The sequence below is a fragment of the Panulirus ornatus genome, chromosome 13 (assembly GCF_036320965.1).
Source record: "Panulirus ornatus isolate Po-2019 chromosome 13, ASM3632096v1, whole genome shotgun sequence".
NCBI lineage: Eukaryota > Metazoa > Arthropoda > Malacostraca > Decapoda > Palinuridae > Panulirus > Panulirus ornatus.
The window spans coordinates 5,411,201-5,435,929 of NC_092236.1; the positions used below are offsets into that span (position 1 = coordinate 5,411,201).

At 39.1% G+C, this 24,729-nt stretch overlaps 1 protein-coding gene across 4 annotated transcripts in view; it reads left to right on the forward strand.

Moving 5' to 3' along the window:
• The window catches only part of Not3 (CCR4-associated factor Not3), a 61,721-nt gene that overhangs the window by 33,565 nt on the left and 3,427 nt on the right, over nt 1-24,729 (forward strand). For 2 of the 4 annotated variants that reach the window (XM_071668495.1, XM_071668496.1), the window contains exons 8-12: nt 3,127-3,219; nt 4,987-5,324; nt 5,601-5,685; nt 20,141-20,463; nt 23,536-23,745. In XM_071668495.1, coding sequence (XP_071524596.1) covers nt 3,127-3,219; nt 4,987-5,324; nt 5,601-5,685; nt 20,141-20,463; nt 23,536-23,745 — 1,049 coding nt within the window. The remainder of the gene's footprint in view (nt 1-3,126; nt 3,220-4,986; nt 5,325-5,600; nt 5,686-20,140; nt 20,464-23,535; nt 23,746-24,729) is intronic. The other 2 variants (XM_071668497.1, XM_071668498.1) reach the window with 1 other exon arrangement.

Here is a 24,729-nt window from a genome sequence, read left to right on the forward strand (position 1 = left end):
CATGCCCTTATTCAATCCACTGACAGCACGTCAACCCCGGTACACCACATCGCTCCAATTCACTCTATTCCTTGCCCTCCTTTCACCCTCCTGCATGTTCAGGCCCCGATCACACAAAATCTTTTTCACTCCATCTTTCCACCTCCAATTTGGTCTCCCTCTTCTCCTCGTTCCCTCCACCTCCGACACATATATCCTCTTGGTCAATCTTTCCTCACTCATTCTCTCCATGTGCCCAAACCACTTCAAAACACCCTCTTCTGCTCTCTCAACCACGCTCTTTTTATTTCCACACATCTCTCTTACCCTTACGTTACTCACTCGATCAAACCACCTCACACCACACATTGTCCTCAAACATCTCATTTCCAGCACATCCATCCTCCTGCGCACAACTCTATCCATAGCCCACGCCTCGCAACCATACAACATTGTTGGAACCACTATTCCTTCAAACATACCCATTTTTGCTTTCCGAGATAATGTTCTCGACTTCCACACAGTCTTCAAGGCCCCCAGAATTTTCGCCCCCTCCCCCACCCTATGATCCACTTCCGCTTCCATGGTTCCATCCGCTGCCAGATCCACTCCCAGATATCTAAAACACTTCACTTCCTCCAGTTTTTCTCCATTCAAACTCACCTCCCAATTGACTTGACCCTCAACCCTACTGTACCTAATAACCTTGCTCTTATTCACATTTACTCTTAACTTTCTTCTTTCACACACTTTACCAAACTCAGTCACCAGCTTCTGCAGTTTCTCACATGAATCAGCCACCAGCGCTGTATCATCAGCGAACAACAACTGACTCACTTCCCAAGCTCTCTCATCCCCAACAGACTTCATACTTGCCCCTCTTTCCAAAACTCTTGCATTCACCTCCCTAACAACCCCATCCATAAACAAATTAAACAACCATGGAGACATCACACACCCCTGCCGCAAACCTACATTCATTGAGAACCAATCACTTTCCTCTCTTCCTACACGTACACATGCCTTACATCCTCGATAAAAACTTTTCACTGCTTCTAACAACTTTCCTCCCACACCATATATTCTTAATATATATATATATGTGTGTGTGTGTTGTGTGTAGGGTCAGTTTCCATATGAGCCTTGAGAGATATGCCTTGAGTTAGAAGCCTCTAATCTGGTATTACTGGTGAGGCATGTCACTCTCATCTTTTTTTTTTTCTAACCATTTTGTGGTAACTTCTAACAAAAGACGTTTTCTTCAAAAATTTAAAGAAGGAGGTACCTGCAAGATAAAAGATAGATCCTTTTATGGACTGTTGGTGATGAAGAATAGTATACAAGTATATTGCATTTTGTAGTACAAAGAATGTGAATTTAGAAAAAAACTGTTTGCAAATATTAAGATGTTGATTTCCAAGTGAGTGTTTACATTTATGAACAGCTGTACAACATGTTACCCATGCTACCTCTGCAGTGCCTCCCTAGTACTTGGGTAATTTCCCTTTAGGGAGCCTAACTGGCATGGTTGCAAGTCCCTGCTGGGGGGTAAAAAAGTGCATAACTGTATTATCAATGAAGCAAAACTTGGATGTTGTTGAGCTCCTTGATATGGGGCCTCTGCCACAGTGTTATTATATGAACACCATACATCTTTTACAACTGTTAATGATCTGTGTGCCTCTGAGAGGAGTAGGAGTTGAACAACATTGATAATGATGGGAATAACTGTAAGAATATGTTCAGGGTAATAAGTAACTTAGTCCTAGATCATTTCCTGATTCAGTGGTTTGAGGAGAAGAGCTTGTGTTTACACAGACGAGAGTTTAAAGCAGAATGCTTTAAACACTGTGAGGCAGGACTGTGTGATGTCATTGTGGCTTTTTTTTACATTCATATGTATGGAGTGATAAAGGAGATGAAAGCAAAACTAAGAAAAGGGGTGCAGAGATGGGGGTATGATGCTGGAGTTTGGTGGCTTGTGACAGACTTGTTTGTGGATGATGCTGTGTTGTTTGCTTAGAGTGAAGAAGAGTTACAGAAGGTTGTAAGTGTGTTTTTTGATGTGTGTAAGTTTAAGTGATTGAAGATTAATGTCAGTAAAGTAATGAGGTGTGGAAGGGAACAGAGTGAAAGTATAGATTTTGCAAAGCCCTATAGAGTGAAAGAAGAAAGTGCACTAAACTGTATTGTAGATATGGGGGAGAGAGACTGAGAGAGGTGAGAGAATTTAAGTATTTAGGAACTGTGTCTGGTAAGTTTGGTCATATGAAAGGAAAGATGAAGGAGAAAGCAGTACAGGGTAGAAGAGTCATTGGGTACCTTAATAAAATGAAGGTTGGAGATGTAAGTATGGAAGTGAAGTAAGGATTAAGGGTCTGTATAATCATCCTGACCCTGATGTAGGTATTCCATGGACATGGAAGAAGTCACAGAGTTCAAGAATCCATGCTGTGGAAATGAGCTATTTGAATGACTAGGTGGATTGAGGAAAGAAATGAGGAGGTATTCTAGAGATTTGGTGCTGCAAGAATGCAAAGGGAATGAACTGTAGAGGGGTAGATTGCATGAAACATAATACTTTGAGATGGTTTGGACATATGGAAAGAATGCAGGATGGGGACTTTACAGGGAGAGTATATGATAGCGTGATTAAAAGGGCTAGTGTGAGAGGAAGACCACCTGCGGCATAGGGAAATAGAGTGGAAGAGTACTGGAGGGAGAGAATGTGTGGATTAGTTTATGCAAGGGAGGCATGTAAGGATGGGTAATTGGAGAAATTTGCTGTGGCGACCCCCTTGATGGAAATCCCAGGGGGAATGGGTGTCAGAGATAAGAAAGATAGTTTTAAGGTAGTGACAAACATCTTGACACAACATGCTGCAATTTGGTTGCATTTCTCATTTACCATGGCAGGACATTAGGCATCATAAGTACCTCATGTTTCATGCATTTGGCCATCTCAAAATAATTTGGATATCACATGTATGGGACTGTAATGGAAATGGTAATATTGTGTAGCTCCCATGTTAGCTATAGATTATTGAAAGATGTGGATAACTGGGGTCAGAATCATAAAGGGTTGACTGTAGGTGGTTGTTTGCAGTGTTAACATATATGATGTTTACAATTGTTGTCTGTATACAGGATCAACTTCACAAACTACTCCAAATAACAGCAGCACAAGTTCTGGAACTTCTAACCATATTATCACCTCATCTTCACAACACAACAGCACAGGTAAATCATGGAAATATTTTGTTTTATCCAATGGATGTGACTGGATAGAAATAGAGGTATAGTGAGATTGACCCATTTAGAAAGCAATTTAGTGCTTAGATAGTATGCATATATAAAGGATGCAGAGAAAGTTCCTAAAATAAATGTGTAAGGTAAATGTTCGTGGTTCTGGTGGATTGTAAAAAGTAGGGTAGGATATAATTTTGGATGGTAGATTTGAATGAAAAACTGCTGAAGTTGGTTTGAATTTGGGAGAGTGTGAAAAGAGAAAGTGGAAATTAAATATTAATAAAAGAATGGTTATTAGGCTTAGCAGTGCAGAGAGACAGGTTAGTTGAGATGTGAGCTTGAATAGAGAAAACTTGGAGGAAATGAAGTTTTAGATAATTTAGTAAGAAGTGAATCATTTGGAGGACTGCTGAATGTGGTTGATGATATGGAAGCAGATATGGTGTTTTTAGATTAAGTTGACTTGCAGAGTGAGAGTCACAGTGAATGATATGGTGAAAGAGAGGAGGTATTGAAAGCCCTGCATAAGATGGATTATGTTAAAGTACTTTAGGCAGGAGTAGATGATACTGCAATAGAGGTCCTCAAGAAAGGGATTGAGAGTGCCATTTGTGTAGTTATGCTGTTTGACACTTGGATGGCCAAAGAGGAGGTGCTTGATGGAATGCATGTTTAGGGTAGCAAAAGTAAATGTTCAAATTGAGTGTACTTGATATGGTGTATGGGAGTGTGGTGTTTGAGAGAGTGGTGATATGCACAGAGCATCTGACTGGGAAAGAACAGTGTGATATAATTTAGAGAAAGATTGGTATTCATGTGTAGTATTAATGTATCTCAAGAAAATATGTGAGTTGACAGAAGAACCATATGGAACTTACTAAGAAAATTTGAAGTAAATGGAGGGTTACTAAAAAGTAAAATTTTTACTGGAAGAGTAAGATATTTGTGCGAGTGAAAAGGATGTAGGTTTAGGGATTCTCAGTGAAGGTGGGTCTGCATAGAGGGTGTATGTTGTCACCATGGCTGTTTAATCTGTATGTGGATGTTGATGAAGGAGATAGATGTAAGGGTCTTCATGTGAGGGGTGGGTGTACACAGTATGCTGGGTAATAGGGGTGCATAGGAGGTGAATTACATGCTGTTTGTAAAGGACACAGCTTCTGGAGGAAGGCTCAAAAGAGAAATTTTATAAGTTGCTAGTTTATGCAAAATTGATCAGTTTTCAATGTTGATATATTGCTTTTCCAATTATTTTAAAGATTATTTTCCTTAAGCTGTTTTATTTTACATAGCACAACTTATGTACTATATTCTGTATCTCCACATTCTTTTTAATCAGATAAAACAGAGTAGCAATATAGAAAAGGTACCCAGCTTAATGTGATAAGGAAAGCATTAGTATATAAGATGACCTCTCAAAATTTTACCTAGTTTTACTTAGCTTCAGTTTGTTTGCAGCATGAAATTTTGAGTTGCCATTTCTTTATGGGTTTTAGTTTCATACATATTTATATGTTTTTGATACCTTGGCTGAAGTGGATGTTTTTGTTATTGCTGGAAGAGGTTAGTTTTATAGGGAAATGCACACAGTGTCAGTCAGAACTCTGTGTCCTCTAGTAAGGACTTATCTGTTTTGATTGAACATTTAACATTTTACTATATGGAGATCACATTAGCTGCAAGCTCTTTTGTGAATTTTTGGGATTATGTTTTACTCATTTGGTTACTTAAGTGTATGTTTTGTGTTCGATATTGCAGGAAGACATTCACCGGAACCAAGTGGATTGATAAACAGTGGTATTGTGAATAGTAGTAGTGGAAGTGGCAGCAGCAGCAGTAGCAGCAGCAGCAGTAGTAGCAGTTGCAGCAACAGCAGTAGTGGCAGTGGCAACTCTGTATCAAACAGCACAGGTAGTGGGAGCTGCAGCAGTAGTAGCAGCAGCAGCAGTAATGGTCTCAGTAGTGGAGTGAGCAGCAATGTCAGCGTAACTTCACCGCAGGGCAGTTTAGCTGGCAGTGCGACTACTACTCCGGCATTACCATCAGGGGCACCAACCTCAACACCATCAGCACATCAAGGGCACACACCCACTATGGTATGTGACTGTTACTAGATGAAACTTGAAGCAATCTAAATGATGTATCATATTGATATGAAAATGTGATGATAGAGTTGATGCTCAGTTATGTAGGGAACTACATGCTCTCCTTTTCTTTGCTTTGTCTAGCCTGTTTTTAGTAACATATTACTCTTAAAGATTTCTTTGCAATCACATTATTGTCATAGGTAAGTTTGTTGTTTTTGTACACACAGTTCTGTGCTAGATATGTTAGCCTATGATATATAAGTTAAATGTGAATTTTCTTTCCAGAATGCTACTGACACAGCAGTGTCATTAAAGGCGATAGCTCAGAAGAAAGTTAATGAAGTTAATTCCACATCGATACCTCCTTCAGGTCAGTTCAGGTTATTGTTGTAAATGTGAGGTTCTATCTAAGAATCTCAACTGCTTATCTCCAATATTACATATTCCTTTCATACTGACTTGCTCTTTCCTGTGTTAGTGGGGTAGCATCAGGAACAGATAAAGAAATGGCCTTATTCACTCACACTCATTCTCTAGCTTTATGTGTAATGCACTAAAATCACATCCTGCAAGCCACAGCCAGGCCCCACAGACCTTTCTGTGGTTTCCCCTGGCTACTTCATACCCTGGTTCAGTCCATTGACTGAATGGCACTCACCACACACCACACCACTCTATTTAACTGTATCCCATGCATGCCTTATACCCTCTTGCATGCTCAGACCCCATGCTCTCAAAACTTTTACCATTCCATCCTTCCATCTACAGTTTGGTTTTCACCTTATCATCCCCTGCATTCTTGACACATATTTCCTGTGTCAGTCTCTCTCCACTCACTCTTTCCATCTGTCCATGGCACTTCAACACAACATCTCTCATAGCAATCCATTTTTTTTTACGTTATTACCACTTCTCACATACCCTGTCATTTCTTTCTCAATCAACCCTCCTCTTACCAAGTAATTTCCTTAGATATTTCAATTCCAGCACTTTCACCTTGTCATTTATAGTTCACGCCCTCAGACGTGCCCAGCTTTGCCTTTTGTGATAAAGACAGTTTTTTTTCCACAAATTCCTCATTGCTCCTTTGGACTGTCTCTCCCTCATCCACCATGTAACTCAAGTCATCTCCCATGGCTCCATTTGCTTTGATATCCCAGGATTAAAAATCACTCTACTTCCTTCAAGTTTTCTCCATTCATACCCACACCCTAGCTAACCTATCTCTCTCCATTGTTGAACTTATAATGTTGCTTTTAATTCACATTTTTTTCCACTTTCTCCTTTCACACACTTCCAAGTTCAAAAGGTAGATTCTGCAATTTCTCACTTGAATCTGCTACCAATGCCGTATCATCAGCAAACAATAACAGATTCACCACCTAGGCACCACCACCCCTGCCAGACTGTAGACCTACCCTTTTACAAACCCCTTGCATTCACTTTTCTCACCACCTCATCCATGAGTGGATTGAAAAGCCATGGTGTTATCACACATCTGTGCCATTGACCCCCCTTCATGGAAACTACTTACCCTCCTCTTTTCCTTGATAGTGATTCCTCACTACTACCTCATCCATAAATGGATTGAAAAGCCATAGTGTCATCACACATCTTTGCCATTGACCCACCTTCACTTGATACTACTCACCCTTCCCTTTTCCTTGATAAAGACTCCTCACTGCTAATATCAGCTTTTCTTCCACACTGTGTATGCCTAACTACTTCCACAGAATATCTCTGTCAGCCATGTCTTACCCTTCCACCAGATCCAAGAATGCCACTTGCAAATCCTTCTGTTTCTCTAATTATTTTTCACACATTCTTCAAACAAGTATCTGATTAACATATCCTGTACCACTTTTGAATATGATTGTTCCTTTCCAATTTGAAACTGTGCATGCCTCTACCCTGTCACCACTCGTGCATATAGTTTTACTGGTACATCAGTAAACTCATATTTGGAAGGTGGGAGGTGGGCATGTGAGAAAGGGAAGTGAGTGGTAGAATGATAAAGTTCAGTTGCTAGTGAAAGGGCAAAGAGAGTTGTATGGGCTGTACTTACAGGGAAGGAATGAAAGTGATTAGGGTAAAGTGGCAGAAGGTATGTGCAGGGCCAGAAAAGGAGAGCAAATATGAGTTGGGGTGATTGAATATCAGCAGACTTTTGGGAGAATAAGAAAATGGTTTAGATTGAGGTTAATAGTGTGAGAAAAACGGGAGAACAAATTGGAGCATTACTGAGGCAGAGATGAGGTGAAGAGGAGATGCAGTGAGTATTTTTAAGGATTATTGAATATGTTTGATGATTGGGTGGCAAATGTAGGTGTTTGGTCAAGAAGACTTGTGAAGTGAAAGTCTTGGGAAGTGATTTTATGAAAACAGAGCAGATGGTGAAAGCCTACTTAAGAGATGTCAGAAGTCGTAGACATGCCTTAATTAGTTTTTTTATGAAAGCTTTCTTCTTGATGGGTGCCGAGTGAAGAGTTAGAAATACATGCAAAGATCAGACACAAGAACTTTCTCATATTTGATGATGACATGTTTTGGGTTGAGTTAAATCCTTATCCTAAGTATATGGTGAAAAAAATGAAGAGATTAAAAGGAATAGATTTGAAAATGTACCAGTTTGATTTATTCTTGAAAATGTTTGCGATAGCAGGTGTTAGAAGCTCTCAGATTAATGTTGAAAGAGTAGAAAGGCATAAAGATATTTCAGAAAGAAAAAACTGCAAATGTTTCATGTATCTAAGGAGGTGCAAGTAATGTCATTCATGGACTCGAAGCAAAATATTTACCAACTATATTCTTAAATGTATATGTGGTACTGCTTTCAACTACTATATTTAGTAAATCATTCCATATATGCACACTCTTGTTGCAAAAAGTATGTGGCCTTATTTGAAGCAAAATGTTTGCCCTTGAGTTTGTATCTGTCACTGCAAGTATAATCATATGAATCAACATGTAAGTAGCTGCATAGGTCAAGGTTATCAGAGCATTTGCTGATTTTGAATAACCATATTAGATCATCTTTCAATCTTCTCTTTTTTATACTAAATAAGTTTAGGTCATTAAGTCACTTCTTATAGGATTTGTTTCTCAGTCTGAGAATTGTCTTAGTAGCTCAACACTGTACTTTTCATTCTGTCTGTGTGTTTTTTTAAAGTAAGGTGATCAAATTTGGGAGTGCATCAGTACTTTGTAAAAGGTGATGGTGATTTTCCTGACTTCAGTTTGAAAGTCCTACCTATGAATCGAAGAATTTTGTGGGCTGTTTTTACTGCCTCTACATACTGCTTACATATGTGACTTAAACATCTTCAAGTCACAGAGGTTATTGCACCCAAGTCTTTTTCCTCATTTACCTTTTGTAGTTTGACAGAATTAACAATATAGCATACCTTCTCATTTTTATGAATATTATATGAAACATTGTTTATTCCCCTTTTTGGGACTGTAAGGGAGGTTAGCAATGTCTAGAAGTCTAAAGAAACATTTTGGAATTCTTAAATATTTTTAGTTGAATCTATCTGTCTATCTATATAGATCTCTGAAGCCTGTTCCAATTGGAACTCCTTCAAAGAGATGGCCATGGCAACAGTCTCCATAACTAAAGAACTCCATTGTTGCTTCTTAGCCTTTAGCACCTCACCCTCAACAGGCCACTGACAGAGGGCAACTCTAGTGTATTGTTTGCAGAGACTCTGACCTAGTGTTCGTAATGATTACCTCTATCTCATACTCCCACCTACTACTTCTACCTAATTTTTTTTTTTTTTTTTTTTTCTCGCTGTCTCCCGCGTTTGCGAGGTAGCGCAAGGAAACAGACGAAAGAAATGGCCCAACCCACCCCCATACACATGTATATACATACGTCCACACACGCAAATATACATACCTACACAGCTTTCCATGGTTTACCCCAGACGCTTCACATGCCCCGATTCAATCCACTGACAGCACGTCAACCCCGGTATACCACATCGCTCCAATTCACTCTATTCCTTGCCCTCCTTTCACCCTCCTGCATGTTCAGGCCCCGATCACACAAAATCTTTTTCACTCCATCTCTCCACCTCCAATTTGGTCTCCCTCTTCTCCTCATTCCCTCCACCTCTGACACATATATCCTCTTGGTCAATCTTTCCTCACTCATTCTCTCCATGTGCCCAAACCATTTCAAAACACCCTCTTCTGCTCTCTCAACCATGCTCTTTTTATTTCCACACATCTCTCTTACCCTTACGTTACTTACTCGATCAAACCACCTCACACCACACATTGTCCTCAAACATCTCATTTCCAGCACATCCATCCTCCTGCGCACAACTCTATCCATAGCCCACGCCTCGCAACCATACAACATTGTTGGAACCACTATTCCTTCAAACATACCCATTTTTGCTTTCCGAGATAATGTTCTCGACTTCCACACATTCTTCAAGGCTCCCAGAATTTTCGCCCCCTCCCCCACCCTATGATCCACTTCCGCTTCCATGGTTCCATCCGCTGCCAGATCCACTCCCAGATATCTAAAACACTTCACTTCCTCCAGTTTTTCTCCATTCAAACTCACCTCCCAATTGACTTGACCCTCAACCCTACTGTACCTAATAACCTTGCTCTTATTCACATTTACTCTTAACTTTCTTCTTTCACACACTTTACCAAACTCAGTCACTTCTACCTAATGTTTCTACCTAATAATCCTGCGTAAATGTTCCTACCGACTAATACTATCTACTGTGCATAGTGCTCATGGCAGGAAATTCTAGAGATATGAAAAATGAGCTGTGTGAGTTTTGTTTTGTCAAGTGTTACATATGACAAGGAGAGATTGTATGTTTGTGGGCAGAATGCCAGTAGTCCACACGCTAGTGAGGCATAAATAAAAGACAGCTACCTGGGTCAGAGGAGTGCAACTTGACAACCACTAAAGTGCTAGCTTACTAAGCAGATGTCACTCTAACCTTCCTGATACCCGGATGGGTAGTACTGGTAATATACCTCCTTGGTTGTTGGCTGCCTGCCACCTACTTCCTACTATATATTTATATATATTTTCAAACTTGATCACCATTTCCTGCATTAGCAAGGTAGCACCAGGAAACAGACAGAGAGAGACATCTGCACACACACACACACACACACACACACACACACACACACACACACACACACACACACACACACACGCACACACATACACACACAGTGCCGACAGAAATATGAATCCAGTCTGTATCAGCATAATTCATCTCTTGTGGTACCAATAAATGAAGTTAAGTTTAATGTGGCAGTCAGTTAAAGCATTGCTGTCTTCAAGTGTATGCATGAGATTTGATGATAAGAATCAGTGATTACATAAGAGGAATCATTATTTAGTGCAAATAGGGTTAATTATAGGCATAACAGTGCATATTTGTCACTTCTTCAGCAGTTACATGTTTCGATCTTGATCAGTTTTGAGCTAGGATGTTGAATGGTGAATAATATACTTTTTATAGAACCATCATATCCTGATAGAGAAGTTCACCTTTGATTCATTACTTTGTTCCTTTGTGAAGTCAAAATAGAGTTGGGGTTCATGTATCAAGAAGCATGATTATATTGTATGTTGGTCAGGGGCTGTTTTGGCAGCCTGGCAGGTATGAACAAAAGTTGCTTGATAAGCAGAAAGTCAAAAGATATCTTCAAGATTCATTTATCAGAGGAAGTGTGTTTGCTGAAATCAGTGATTCAGTTCTCTCGGACTAGAAAATTCAAATCATAGCACTGTATCACATTTTGTGTGGTTATCCTTGGTTGTTACTAAATAACGAATCCTTGAACTTGTATGATATATGTGTATATGACATGTGGCTTAAGATATTGGTATGAGCGTTGTTTAATATTATATATAAAATTTTTTTTATACCTGGGGATAAAGGAGAAAGAATACTTCCCATGTATTCCGTGCGTGTCGTAGAAGGCGACTAAAAGGGGGGGGAGCCAGGGGCTGGAAATCCTCCCCTCCCATTTTCAGTTTTCCAAAATAAGAAACAGAGAAGGGTACCAAGTGAGGATATTCCCTTTAAGGCTTAGTCCTCTGTTCTTAACACTACCTCGCTAATGCGGGAAATGGTGAATATGTTTGAAAATACAATTATTATTTAATTTATTGATTGAAATTTTGTAAGATGATTTTTTTTTTTTTTTTTTAATCATATACAGAGATGTAGCCTGAGTCTCATACTTTTTGATGCAGCTTTGTTAGTCTTTTTGATAGGGTGCTCATCCAGAAAAATTCTTGGTGGTACAGTTGGCTACATTGAATGAGCAACCATAACTGACACCCTGTTTTAGTGACACCCACAACCAGTAGCAGTTGTTAGTTTAGACCCTAACTTTTTTGAAATTTTATGTAAATATTTGACATGTTTTTTACAACCTTCTTTTGAATTATTATGTAGTCCAAGTAGGATGTTTGCAATCTTAGGTCAAGAGGTTTAATAGGACTAAGCTACTGAAGAACTTGCATAGCCACCAATATTACTCAGTTCAATAATGATGATATGAGTAATGTTAGAATTACAGAGGTATGAAACTGTTGAGTGTTATGGCATAAATAAATCAAGTGACTGGGGGGAAGCAGTGTGACTTCATGAGAGTTATGGTGTATGCTGATGAAGTGTTTGGTTTGAGGAATTTTTTATGAGAAATACCTTGAGAGAGTGACTGATATATGTCATTCATAGATCTAGAGATAACGCATTTTAGAGGTGACTGAGGTTTTTTGAAAAATGGTAGGAATATATGGAGTGGTTGGAAAGTCACTAAATGCAATGAGAAGTTTTTATCAGAAGAGTAGGGCATGTGCACAAGTAGGGAGGGAGGAGGATGAGTGGTTTCATTTGAAGTTGGATGTACATCAAGGATGTTTGTTGTCACAGAGTGTTTGATCTGTTTGTGGATGGAGGGAGGGATGTAAATGTAAGGTTTTTGGATTGAGGGATAGATGTACAGTATGATGGGGTGGGGAGTGGCCATAGAAGGTGAAACAGTTTCTGTCTGTAGATGGCATGACTCTTGCAGCTCTGTAGGAGCTAGTGTCAGAGTTTAAAAGAGAGTGTTTGAGAAGAGAAGTTGAGGCAGTGAAGTGTAACAGGGAATGAGACAGGATGATGGATTGTTTACCGGTAAGTTTAGATCGAGTGGACCTGGAGGAAGTTGATTACTTTGTGTACCTGGAAATTGATGTAGTAGTGAGTGGAACCATGTGTGCATAAGTGAGTCTTAAGATGGAAGAGAGGGCTAAAGTCCTGGTTGCATAAAGGAGAGTTCAGTGATAGTGCATGCAGAAAATGGAAATGTTTGAAGATGTAGTATTCCCACCAATGTTGTACAGATATGAGTCTTGGGCCTTGAACATAGAAGAATAAGGGTGGGTGTTTTGGAAATGAAAGGCTTGAGAACAGTAAATAGTGTAAGACAAGTTGATTTTTTAAGGAGTAACAGTATTAGAGTTGTGGTAGTAATTGCATTCTGAGTGAGATTGTTAATCAGGCATATGAAGAGGAAGAATGAAGAAAGACTGAGAAAGATCTTTCTGTTAAAAGTGGAGTAAGCAGAGGGAAAGTGGAAACTGGGAAAATGGAAGAATGGAGTAAAAGAGGCTTTAGGGCGGGCACTGGAGCATGAACATTCATGAGGGCAGGAAGCATGAATTGAATAGGTATGGTATATGGGCTGATGTTCTGTTAATGGGCTGAACCAGGGCAATGTAAACCATGAAGTAGTGGGTTAGGCTTGGCTGTAGATGATAGGGTGTGGTTTTGGTACATCATATATGCCAGCCGGAGACTGGCTTTGAGCATATTATTCCATTGTTCATATACTTCTGATGCTGCCTTGCTGTGCCTGTAAAGGTATTTAGATATCAAAAAAAGAAAATGATGCCATTCCATAATTAAACAAATGCATATTTTCTATACTCAAGAGAATTATTGGGAGGAAAATGATGAAATTCATATAAACCCATATTATGCATGGTATATCTAGTCATGCTTCCAGGAAATGCACTAAAAAGAGTAATCCCAGTATATGTAGTTTAAGTGGTAGTTTTATTACTTGTTTTTATAATCTTTCCACATAAAAGTTAGACCACAAATTTGATAGTATTTAAGTCAGTTTTATGCCCCATACAGGTAAGAATAAACCATACATCTAAAAAGAAATATGAAAAAACCAAGGACCACTTAGAAATTTCATTATTATACCACTTTTTTTTTTCCTCACCATATGAAATTTGCAGGGCCAAAAAGTAGATGGTATAGTTTGCATCACTTACAGATGTGAAGGGAATGACAGTTTGGGGCCTTTAGTTGTTCTTGGCTTAGCAGACAATGCATAACTGTACATCACATCAAGTAAACTTAAAGCAGGGACAGACTTACCTGTCAGTCCTTACCACATGGTACTGTGTCTTGCCCTTTTCTGTAATTTTCATCACTGTTGTTATTGATTTTCCCGCTTTCATATAAATAGTCCTCACTGTATCAGTATCATTATAATCCTTAGGATCATTGTATGTATGTGAACTCAAACCCATTGTTTTTACCAGAAACTGAATTAGTTAATCATTCATATTCACAATCATTGTATATGTTGTCATGTCATATCTACATTTTCTTGTGAAATAACAAATGTATTACAGTACAAAACAAGAAAACAGGCTGAAAATATAGAAGGTCTTTACACCTGCATACAGCTAATAAAACACTGTCACATGCAGGGGCAGGAGAGGGGAGGCAAACCCCCTTGAAAGTGGTAACTTCATTGGTTCCCATCTGTTGATGCCGAGGAACTTTAATTGAAGTGCTGGAGAGAGAGGAGTCGGGAGCCATGTTTTCTGGCCTCAACCAATCTGTTAATAGAGGTAATGTGATGTAGCAAGATGGGAGTTTGAATCAAGCCCCCATTGTGGCGCTTCGCCATCCACCATGGAGCCGTGAATATGCCTCATGCACTAGCTTGTTAAAAAGCCATATGTAGAAGCTTAGCATTTTATATTATTGATGTTGATGCTCCATATAGAGTTACTTAATCTGCATTTATAAAGGTTCAGAATAATTCTGTGAATGTGGTTGTTCTTGGATAGATATATTATCTTGCTGAATTGCCACTTTTTGATCATCTGTGATGTTCATTTAAGAAGTTTGACAACGATTTTGGCTAACTTGGAAAGAAGCTGTACACATTATGAATATATTCTTAGTAAAATGCTTGGGTATGAATTGGTAAGAAATTGTATTCGAGGTTTGCCAGTTTAATAGGCAAACAATTTTTGTGGGTGCTGCCTCAAAAAGTTGAGGGTAACTCATTTAGATTATCTCAATGTGTGTCTTTAACCCAAGATCTTAACTTTTTTGAGAACTGCAGTTTGGAAGGATGTTCAGATCATTGCCTTGCTTGTAACTTTTCAAAATTCTTTGAGGTTGTGAGACATGCAATTCATTTTTTTATGTTAATTATTAATACTAATATTCTTTGTGAGTCGTATTTACCGAGATGTCACTCCTCCCCTACTGTCAGTACATCCTTTAATTGCCAACATATGGTCAGTTATCAGAATTTATCCTCTAACTGGGAATGTGTCACTTTTAGATTGCTATGAGAACTTGAATTAGCTCAGTTATTTTTATGGATATGATTATTGGGATTTCCGGAAACATACCCAATTATGCCTGTCAGAAAGAAAATTTTGTAGAATTCATGTGTATTATGAAGTTACTTAAGAATTTGAATGGAGCATTTAGATGTAACAGATGGTTTCTTTGGCATCATTATACATAACAGATGAAAATAGAATTTTTTTTTCTCACTTGAAATTATAATTCATCTTGTACATCAGTGTTTAGTGAATTGATCGTCTTCATTTATTTCGATGAATGCTGATAAAGACCTATTACATGAAGGTTTTCTAGTTCCAGTACATCAGTAAATGTTAGATGACAGCATCTGTTAGTGGAGATGCCATGTCACAGGTAAATCAGTACAATATGTTGCGTTATATGGCAGAAAGTGGCTATTAGCTCATGATATACCCACAGGCAGGCAGGAAATGGCAAGCATGTATGAAAAAATATATAAATATTTTATTTATTCATTATACTTTGTCGCTGTCTCCTGCGTTAGCGAGGTAGCACAAGGAAACAGATGGAAGAATGGCCCAACCCACCCACATACACACGTATATACATACACGCCAACACACACACATATACATACCTATACATTTCAATGTATACATACATATACATACACAATTTTTTTTTTTTTCGCTGTCTCCCGCGTTTGCGAGGTAGCGCAAGGAAACAGACGAAAGAAATGGCCCAACCCACCCCCATACACACGTATATACATACACGTCCACACGCAAATATACATACCTACACAGCTTTCCATGGTTTACCCCTGACGCTTCACATGCCCTGATTCAATCCACTGACAGCACGTCAACCCCGGTATACCACATCGATCCAATTCACTCTATTCCTTGCCCTTCTTTCACCCTCCTGCATGTTCAGGCCCCGATCACACAAAATCTTTTTCACTCCATCTTTCCACCTCCAATTTGGTCTCCCTCTTCTCCTCGTTCCCTCCACCTCCGACACATATATCCTCTTGGTCAATCTTTCCTCACTCATTCTCTCCATGTGACCAAACCATTTCAAAACACCCTCTTCTGCTCTCTCAACCACGCTCTTTTTATTTCCACACATCTCTCTTACCCTTACGTTACTCACTCGATCAAACCACCTCACACCACACATTGTCCTCAAACATCTCATTTCCAGCACATCCATCCTCCTGCGCACAACTCTATCCATAGCCCACGCCCCGCAACCATACAACATTGTTGGAACCACTATTCCTTCAAACATACCCATTTTTGCTTTCCGAGATAATGTTCTCGACTTCCACACATTCTTCAAGGCTCCCAGAATTTTTGCCCCCTCCCCCACCCTATGATCCACTTCCGCTTCCATGTTTCCATCCGCTGCCAGATCCACCCCCAGATATCAAAAACACTTCACTTCCTCCAGTTTTTCTCCATTCAAACTCACCTCCCAATTGACTTGACCCTCAACCCTACTGTACCTAATAACCTTGCTCTTATTCACATTTACTCTTAACTTTCTTCTTTCACACACTTTACCAAACTCAGTCACCAGCTTCTGCAGTTTCTCACATGAATCAGCCACCAGCGCTGTATCATCAGCGAACAACAACTGACTCACTTCCCAAGCTCTCTCATCCCCAACAGACTTCGTCCTTGCACCTCTTTCCAAAACTCTTGCATTCACCTCCCTAACAACCCCATCCATAAACAAATTAAACAACCATGGAGACATCACACACCCCTGCCGCAAACCTACATTCACTGAGAACCAATCACTTTCCTCTCTTCCTACACGTACACATATATATATATATATATATATATATATATATATATATATATATGTATACACATGTACATATACTTGCTGCCTTTATTCATTCCCGTGCCACCCCGCCACACATGAAATAGCATCCCCCCTTCCCCCTGCAAGGTAGCACTAGGAAAAGACAAAAGGCCACATTCGTTCACACTCAAGTCTCTAGCTATCATGTGTAATGCATTGAAACCACAGCTCCCTTTCCACATCCAGCCCCCACAAAACTTTCCATGGTTTACCCCAGATGCTTCACATGTCCTGGTTCAATCCATTGACAGCACGTCGACCCCGGTATACCACATCTTTCCAATTCACTCTATTCCTTATACGCCTTTCACCCTCCTCCATGTTCAGGCTTCGTTCGCTCAAAATCTTTTTCACTCCATCCTTCCCCCACCAATTTGGTCTCCCACTTCTTATCGTTCCCTCCACATCTGACACATAAATCCTCTTTGCCAATCTTTCCTCACTCTTTCTCTCCATGTGACCAGACCATTTCAATATACCCTCTTCTGCCATCTCAACCACTTTCTTTATCTTTCCATACATTGGTTTCAGAAGTGGTAGAGGATGTGTGGATCAGGTGTTTGCTTTGAAGAATGTATGTGAGAAATACTTAGAAAAGCAAATGGATTTGTATGTAGCATTTATGGATCTGGAGAAGGCATATGATAGAGTTGATAGAGATGCTCTGTGGAAGGTATTAAGAATATATGGTGTGGGAGGCAAGTTGTTAGAAGCAGTGAAAAGTTTTTATCGAGGATGTAAGGCATGTGTACGTGTAGGAAGAGAGGAAAGTGATTGGTTCTCAGTGAATGTAGGTTTGCGGCAGGGGTGTGTGATGTCTCCATGGTTGTTTAATTTGTTTATGGATGGAGTTGTTAGGGAGGTAAATGCAAGAGTTTTGGAAAGAGGGGCAAGTATGAAGTCTGTTGGGGATGAGAGAGCTTGGGAAGTGAGTCAGTTGTTGTTCGCTGATGATACAGCGCTGGTGGCTGATTCATGTGAGAAACTGCAGAAGCTGGTGACTGAGTTTGGTAAAGTGTGTGAAAGAAGAAAGTTAAGAGTAAATGTGAATAAGAGCAAGGTTATTAGGTACAGTAGGGTTGAGGGTCAAGTCAACTGGGAGGTAAGTTTGAATGGAGAAAAACTGGAGGAAGTAAAGTGTTTTAGATATCTGGGAGTGGATCTGGTAGCAGATGGAACCATGGAAGTGGAAGTGGACCATAGGGTGGGGGAGGGGGCAAAAATTCTGGGAGCCTTGAAGAATGTGTGGAAGTCGAGAACATTATCTCGGAAAGCAAAAATGGGTATGTTTGAAGGAATAGTGGTTCCAACAATGTTGTATGGTTGCGAGGCGTGGGCTATGGATAGAGTTGTGCGCAGGAGGATGGATGTGCTGGAAATGAGATGTTTGAGGACAATGGGTGGTTTGATCGAATAAGTAACGTAAGGGTAAGAGAGATGTGTGGAAATAAAAAGAGCGTGGTTGAGAAAGCAGAAGAGGGTGTTTTGAAATGGTTTGGGCACATGGAGAGAATGAGTGAGGAAAGATTGACCAAGAGGATATGTGTCGGAGGTGGAAGGAACGAGGAGAAGTGGGAGACCAAATTGGAGGTGGAAAGATGGAGTGAAAAAGATTTTGTGTGATCGGGGCCTGAACATGCAGGAGGGTGAAAGGAGGGCAAGGAATAGAGTGAATTGGATCGATGTGGTATACCGGGGTTGACGTGCTGTCAGTGGATTGAATCAGGGCATGTGAAGCGTCTGGGGTAAACCATGGAAAGCTGTGTAGGTATGTATATTTGCGTGTGGACTTGTATGTATATACGTGTGTATGGGGGTGGGTTGGGCCATTTCTTTCGTCTGTTTCCTTGCGCTACCTCGCAAACGCAGGAGACAGCGGAAAAAAAAAACATCTTTCTTCCCTTTCATTACTTTCTTGATCAAACCACCTATCACTACATATTGTCCTCAAGCATTTCATTTCCAACACATCCACCTTTTTCCATACAGCCTTATCTATAGCCATGCCTCACAACCGTATAACATTGTTGGAATTACTTTTCCTTCAGACATACCCATTTTTGCTTTCCGAGATAACATTCTCTCTTTCCACACATTCTTCATTGCTCCCAGAACCTTCGCCCCCTCCCCCACCATGTGACTCTTTTCCGCCTCCATGGTTCCATCCACTGCTAAGTCCACTCTCGGATATCTAAAACACCTCACTTCCTCCAATTTTTCTCCATTCAAACTCACATCCCAATTAACTTGTCCCTCATCCCTACTAAACCTTTGCTCTCAACTTTCTCCTTTCACACACTTTTCCAGACTCAGTCACCATCCTCTGCAGTTTCTCACCCGATTCAGCCACTAGAGCTGTATCATTGGCGAACAACATCTGACTCACTTCCTAGGCCCTCTCATCTAGATCTGGTTGCATACTCTCCTCCTCTCTCCAAAACTCTTGCATTTACCTCCCAAACCACCCCTCCATAAACATTTTAAACAACTTGCATTTACCTCCCAAACCACTCCATCCATAAACAAATTAAACAACCATGGGGACATCACACACCCCTGCCGCAGACTGATGATCACTGGGAACCAATCTCTCTCCTCTCTTCCTACTCATACACATGCCTTACATCCTTGGTATAAACTTTTCACTGCTTCTAGTAACTTACCTCCCTCACCATATACTCTTAAAACCTTCCACAAAGCATCTCTTTCAACCCTATCATATGCCCTCTCCAGATCCATAAATGCCACTTACAAATCCATCTGTTCTAAGTATTTCTCACATACACTTGCAAAGGATAACTTGTTAAATGGTTAAGATCATCTCTAGATAAACCCAGGATAAACAGTTGCAAAATGTATGTGGCTGTAGATAGTAGCAGTGATGTGAAAGATACTGCTAGTGAACACTGTTTATGAACACAGTGTGCTATCCTTGCTTCAGGCAAAATCTCATCATAGGTAGTTATAGTTAGATAGATCTCTTGCTCTTTCTCTCTGTTTTCATGTACACACTAAACAAAATCAGCATGACACACCCTATCACCCTCTTAATGTATGTATGAAGACATTTTATAAGTGATCATTTGTATTTTGTTAAGACTTAAAAGGGAATGTTGAAGAAATGGAGTCCAAGTCTGATGTGATAGTGAGCATTCTGTCCATGCTTAATATTTCGCAAAGAGCATTTAGTATTGAAAAGTGTCCTTATACTTTTACTTCAGCATAAACTCCTGTCCTTTACTTAAGCAGTAAGTGATTAGTGTTTGTAATAAAGTCTCTTTGTATTACCTTTGAATATTGTGATGTTTACAGTGTTGGATGGCAGCAGTTGTGTTGTAAGCAGCAGCAGTACCACTACCAGCACTAATACAAATAGTAACAACAACTCCAGCAGCACTAATAGTTCGGGGAAAAGCACAGGAACGTCTGAAGCCCACATTCCTCCACTATTAGGTGTAGCTCCACTTGGCCCAGCCCAGTTAACAGTTGAGCATGAGCTACAGTTTAAAATGCTACAGGCGGCCTTTTTCCACATGCCTCACCCGTCCGATTCGGAGAGATTGAGATTACACTTGCCGCGTCAGCCGTGCCAGACGCCGCTCTATTATCCACAGGTGAGCGGCTTCAACTCACCGGTACGCATAAATGTGATTTTTTGTTTTTTTATTGCATGATAGTGTATGCTTTAAAAGGTTTGATGGTTAGACTAACCTGTTATTAGCTTAGGTATAAGTTGAGGGAACCCAACTTAAGCTCTGGACTAGAGGTAGTTAAAGTATATAGCAAAATATGATTGAAGTTTTCAAAACCATATCATATATTCAGTCTTTCTAAATTGAATATATAGCTTCTTATATGTAAATCAATGTAAGTCTGTCAAATCACCTTTTTATATCATATTTGGCATACTTTGCTGCGGAAGTGCAGATGCTCCTGCAGGCTTCAAAGTGACTGCACATCTTTTGTAACTTCACATTAAGAACCCATACAAACAGTTTCTTAGTATTTCCACCATAATGTGAATTTTCAATTTTTGCTCTTATTTGTTTTACTAAGATGGTGTTTTACAAGTCTTCCCATTTTTTCTAATCTTTCTTGTGTCTCACCTTTTACTTTGCATACCCTCAGCATTATGGTAAACACCATATCTTGTAATGTCATAATGCATTTCTCTATATACTCTCTTGTCTGTCCATCCTTTTCTAGAGAAACTCTGTTACAAACTCATTCATTACCACTTATAACCCTTAAATGGCACTTAGGGTCCAAAAGGTCCATGTGAAAAAAAAAATGTATGAAATTTTAGATTAGTAATTAAAAGTACAGAAGCTGCAGAGAAAGATGAATCATTACTTTTATGTTGGCTTGGTCCTCTGCCAGATGAAAGGCAGAGAAAGCATGGATGGTATGTTTGACAACTGCCAGTCAGAGTGAAGGATGTCAAGATGGGATTTATTTCTTTTTGTTGAATTTTTATTTTCACAGTCACTGTGTTGGTTGTAAATAACATGAATATTGCTTCAGTGTTCTCATCTCTTAGTTTTTTGCTGCAGCTTTAGACCCCTGTCACCCCATGCTATTAACAGTGACAAAGCAACAGGTATAAACAAAAGACTCACCATTGCTTCATGCTTTAGTAACCTATATTCAAAGATCACGGCTCACTAACAAGCATGACACTGATTAAACAGATACACCCTAATAACTCACCAAACATCAAACAACCACCCACCCAACCCAATCTTATATTCTAACCCACCAGACATACACCCATCTGAAACTGCACTCCTCAGGGATATACAAGTTACACTTTGTTGTCTCCATTCTTGATATTACCCATTTCTATAACTCTACAAGCACCTATTTAACTTACTGCAGGGCCCATCATGCCCAAGATGTAGCATTCATTCAGAGGACACAGGACACAGTATCTGCTTAATATCTTAACTTGTCCAGATGGATATTTGCAAGGCGAGGGACTTGATGTAAATGTGCACATCATTCTGTCTCTCTCTCTTGAGCATATAAAGATAGATACTGCAGCCAGTATCTGTAGCCAGGACTATGGTCCTTGATTTGAACTTTGTATATGAGTAGAAAGATTTTGGGTTTTTCTGTCCCACACGTAGCTCTCTCCTCTTTTTGAAGTTAATCAAATATTTCAAGCTTGTTATTGTTTTCCCTCTTAGCCAGTGCAAAGATATTCAATTAATTTTCTGAGTATTTCTTTTACTGTGAAATGTGAGTATATTATTTGTATAAAGAAAAAATTGATGTGCAAATGAAGATGGACATTGCAGCAGCAGCAGCTGTGGACAGGTTAACTTCCATGGTTTGTACTTTTCAGATTAGAAATATTTTGAGTTTTCCTGTATCATTAATGGCTTTTTCCTACATTTGGAGTCTTATATTTTGAGTTTCTAACTAGTTTTCTTCAATACATTGAGTGGGTTAGCTGTGATTTTTCAGTTGGTGTAGAACTTGTTTCTGCCTCTTTTAAAGGGAGCACTGTTCTTGCTTTCATCTGGACCTTCTGCTTTTCTTTCTGACCAATGCATATATAGGATGCTTCTGCAATCAACCATTTCACACACTCCAAAGGCGTTTTGCCACTCTGGAGTGATTCCTAATTACCATTGACCTCCTCGTTTAGTTCTTCCCACTTTTCTAGTCTTTCCATGATGCTATGATAGTTTAGTAACTGTACTGGTTTGTATTTATTTTAGGTTTTGGTCTGAGTACAGTATCTTTTTTTTTCCAGCTGGATTTCCAAGATTATCAAGGCAGGATTGTGCTTTTCTGATTGTCTTGTAAATTTCTTATGGTTTGTACATATAGGTAGTGACCTGGAAAAAAATTGTTGTCATATCTAACATTTCCTTTACATCATTCAAGGAATAAGGAATTCAATTGTTCTGATGTTATAAGTTCATATTGCCATATTACCCATCTCCAAATGTCCTTCCAACTTTGTTACACCTATATAGAGTGTAATTTAGGGCCCAGACCACTCTGGCAGTGTAATCTTTAGTGAGTTTTTTGATGGACTCAAAAGTTTTCTCAAGAAAATTTTGATATGTGGTGTAATTAAAGTGCACCATGAAATCATTTGTTTGTTAAAATGATTGAGTATTCTGCTACCTTGTAAAAGCCTTAAAATGTAGTTTTATACATTTTTTTGGTTTTGTGTAACTTGGAAAATAATTTTTTAATTCGATTTTGTGTTGCAAAGCTTTGCTATTCTTTCAACATTTTTTTTTTGCATATTTCACCTATCATTAATGTATAATGAATTCATAGTAAACAACACATTTCATTTTATAAATGATGTCAATTCTGTTGTATAATTACATTTTTGATTGGGCAAAACGTTGATACATTTCAGAATTGCCAGGATCATGGAACGAATTTGCCCTTATTTGTTCATGAGAATTTTACTGCAGTCACTTTATATCAAGTGTGCCTTGGTAGCCACTTTTTTATTGATACATTTAAGATACATGTTTTACACCCATTTCATGACCTCCAGCTCATAATCTTAACACAAAAACCTCTCCATACCTAAGTGCTTAGTCAGGTCATTACATTAGATTTACTGAGATATGGATGATGGTAAGAGTTATAAATCTGCCTCTTTTTTATATATTCTTTTATGGTGTATGGAGAACAAAGAGAAATTCATTGCTGCCCTTCATTTCTTTCTACAGGTCTCACCTCCCATGTCAGATACAGTAGACTTCTTCCAGCGACTGTCAACAGAGACTCTCTTCTTTATTTTCTATTATATGGAGGGCACAAAAGCCCAGTACCTGGCTGCAAAAGCACTTAAAAAGCAATCTTGGAGATTCCATACAAAGTATATGATGTGGTTCCAACGGCATGAAGAGCCTAAGGCAATCACTGATGAATATGAACAGGTGAGTTCACAGATTTTTTTCCTTCAGTATAAATGGTCTTTTATCAGCAGAACAATTTTATTTACCTCCAAATATACGAGGATATTAGGTATGAAGTCCATTTGAGTCAAAACAGCAGGACTCTGACATTGACACCAGTGATGGTTTTGAAGACAGATATGATCTGCAGGTACACACACACACACACACACACACACACACCCTCCATATTGTAAGACAAAGTAATTGTCTGAAAATGTCTTATCTAAATTGCCCAGCCTAATAGTGAAAGAACAATGTCATGTGCAGTGTTGTGAACAGCAAAGATAATTTGAAAATAAGGTATCTTATGAATATTATTGTGTATTTTCCCTCAGTTTTCATGTGTGTTATGTTTCAAAGTTCATTATGTGAAGTCTTTGTGTTCAGACTTATTCTAGAAATGGGAAAGTTTTAGTGAGTTTACATATGTTGCTCTATAACTTACAATTTATTTCTGATGAATTTATGGAAAAGTTTTTGTTTTTTCCTGCCTTGTCCACAATCTTCTTTTCAAAGTTTCTCTTTTCCTTGTTATTTTCATTTTGTACTCTATTCATTAACCATTCTTCTCTCCTAACATGAACTCCATGTTTGGTAGAGGTGCCCACGTTTCTGCTCCTTTTTAAATTTCAAATAAAACTTCTCACCACAATGCCCTGGTTCTTGGATACTGAACTCCATTTCGTAATTTTTACCATAACAATTGTTGAGGTCCATGTGGTTTATTAATAATATCTTGAGTACTTGTTTCATCGTGGTGTGTTGGCTGACATGTAAATACACTTAAAAACTTGTGTCTCAATGCCTCCATTACCATGAGAATCTAAGTTCCACCAATCTCTCTCTTAGTATTGAAATTCATTATCAATACTTTCCCATCAAAGAGAAGCATGTTTTACTGTTCACTATTCCTTGTTTGTACAGTACAGGGAGAGAGTTCTTTAATCTTGCAGCTATATCTCC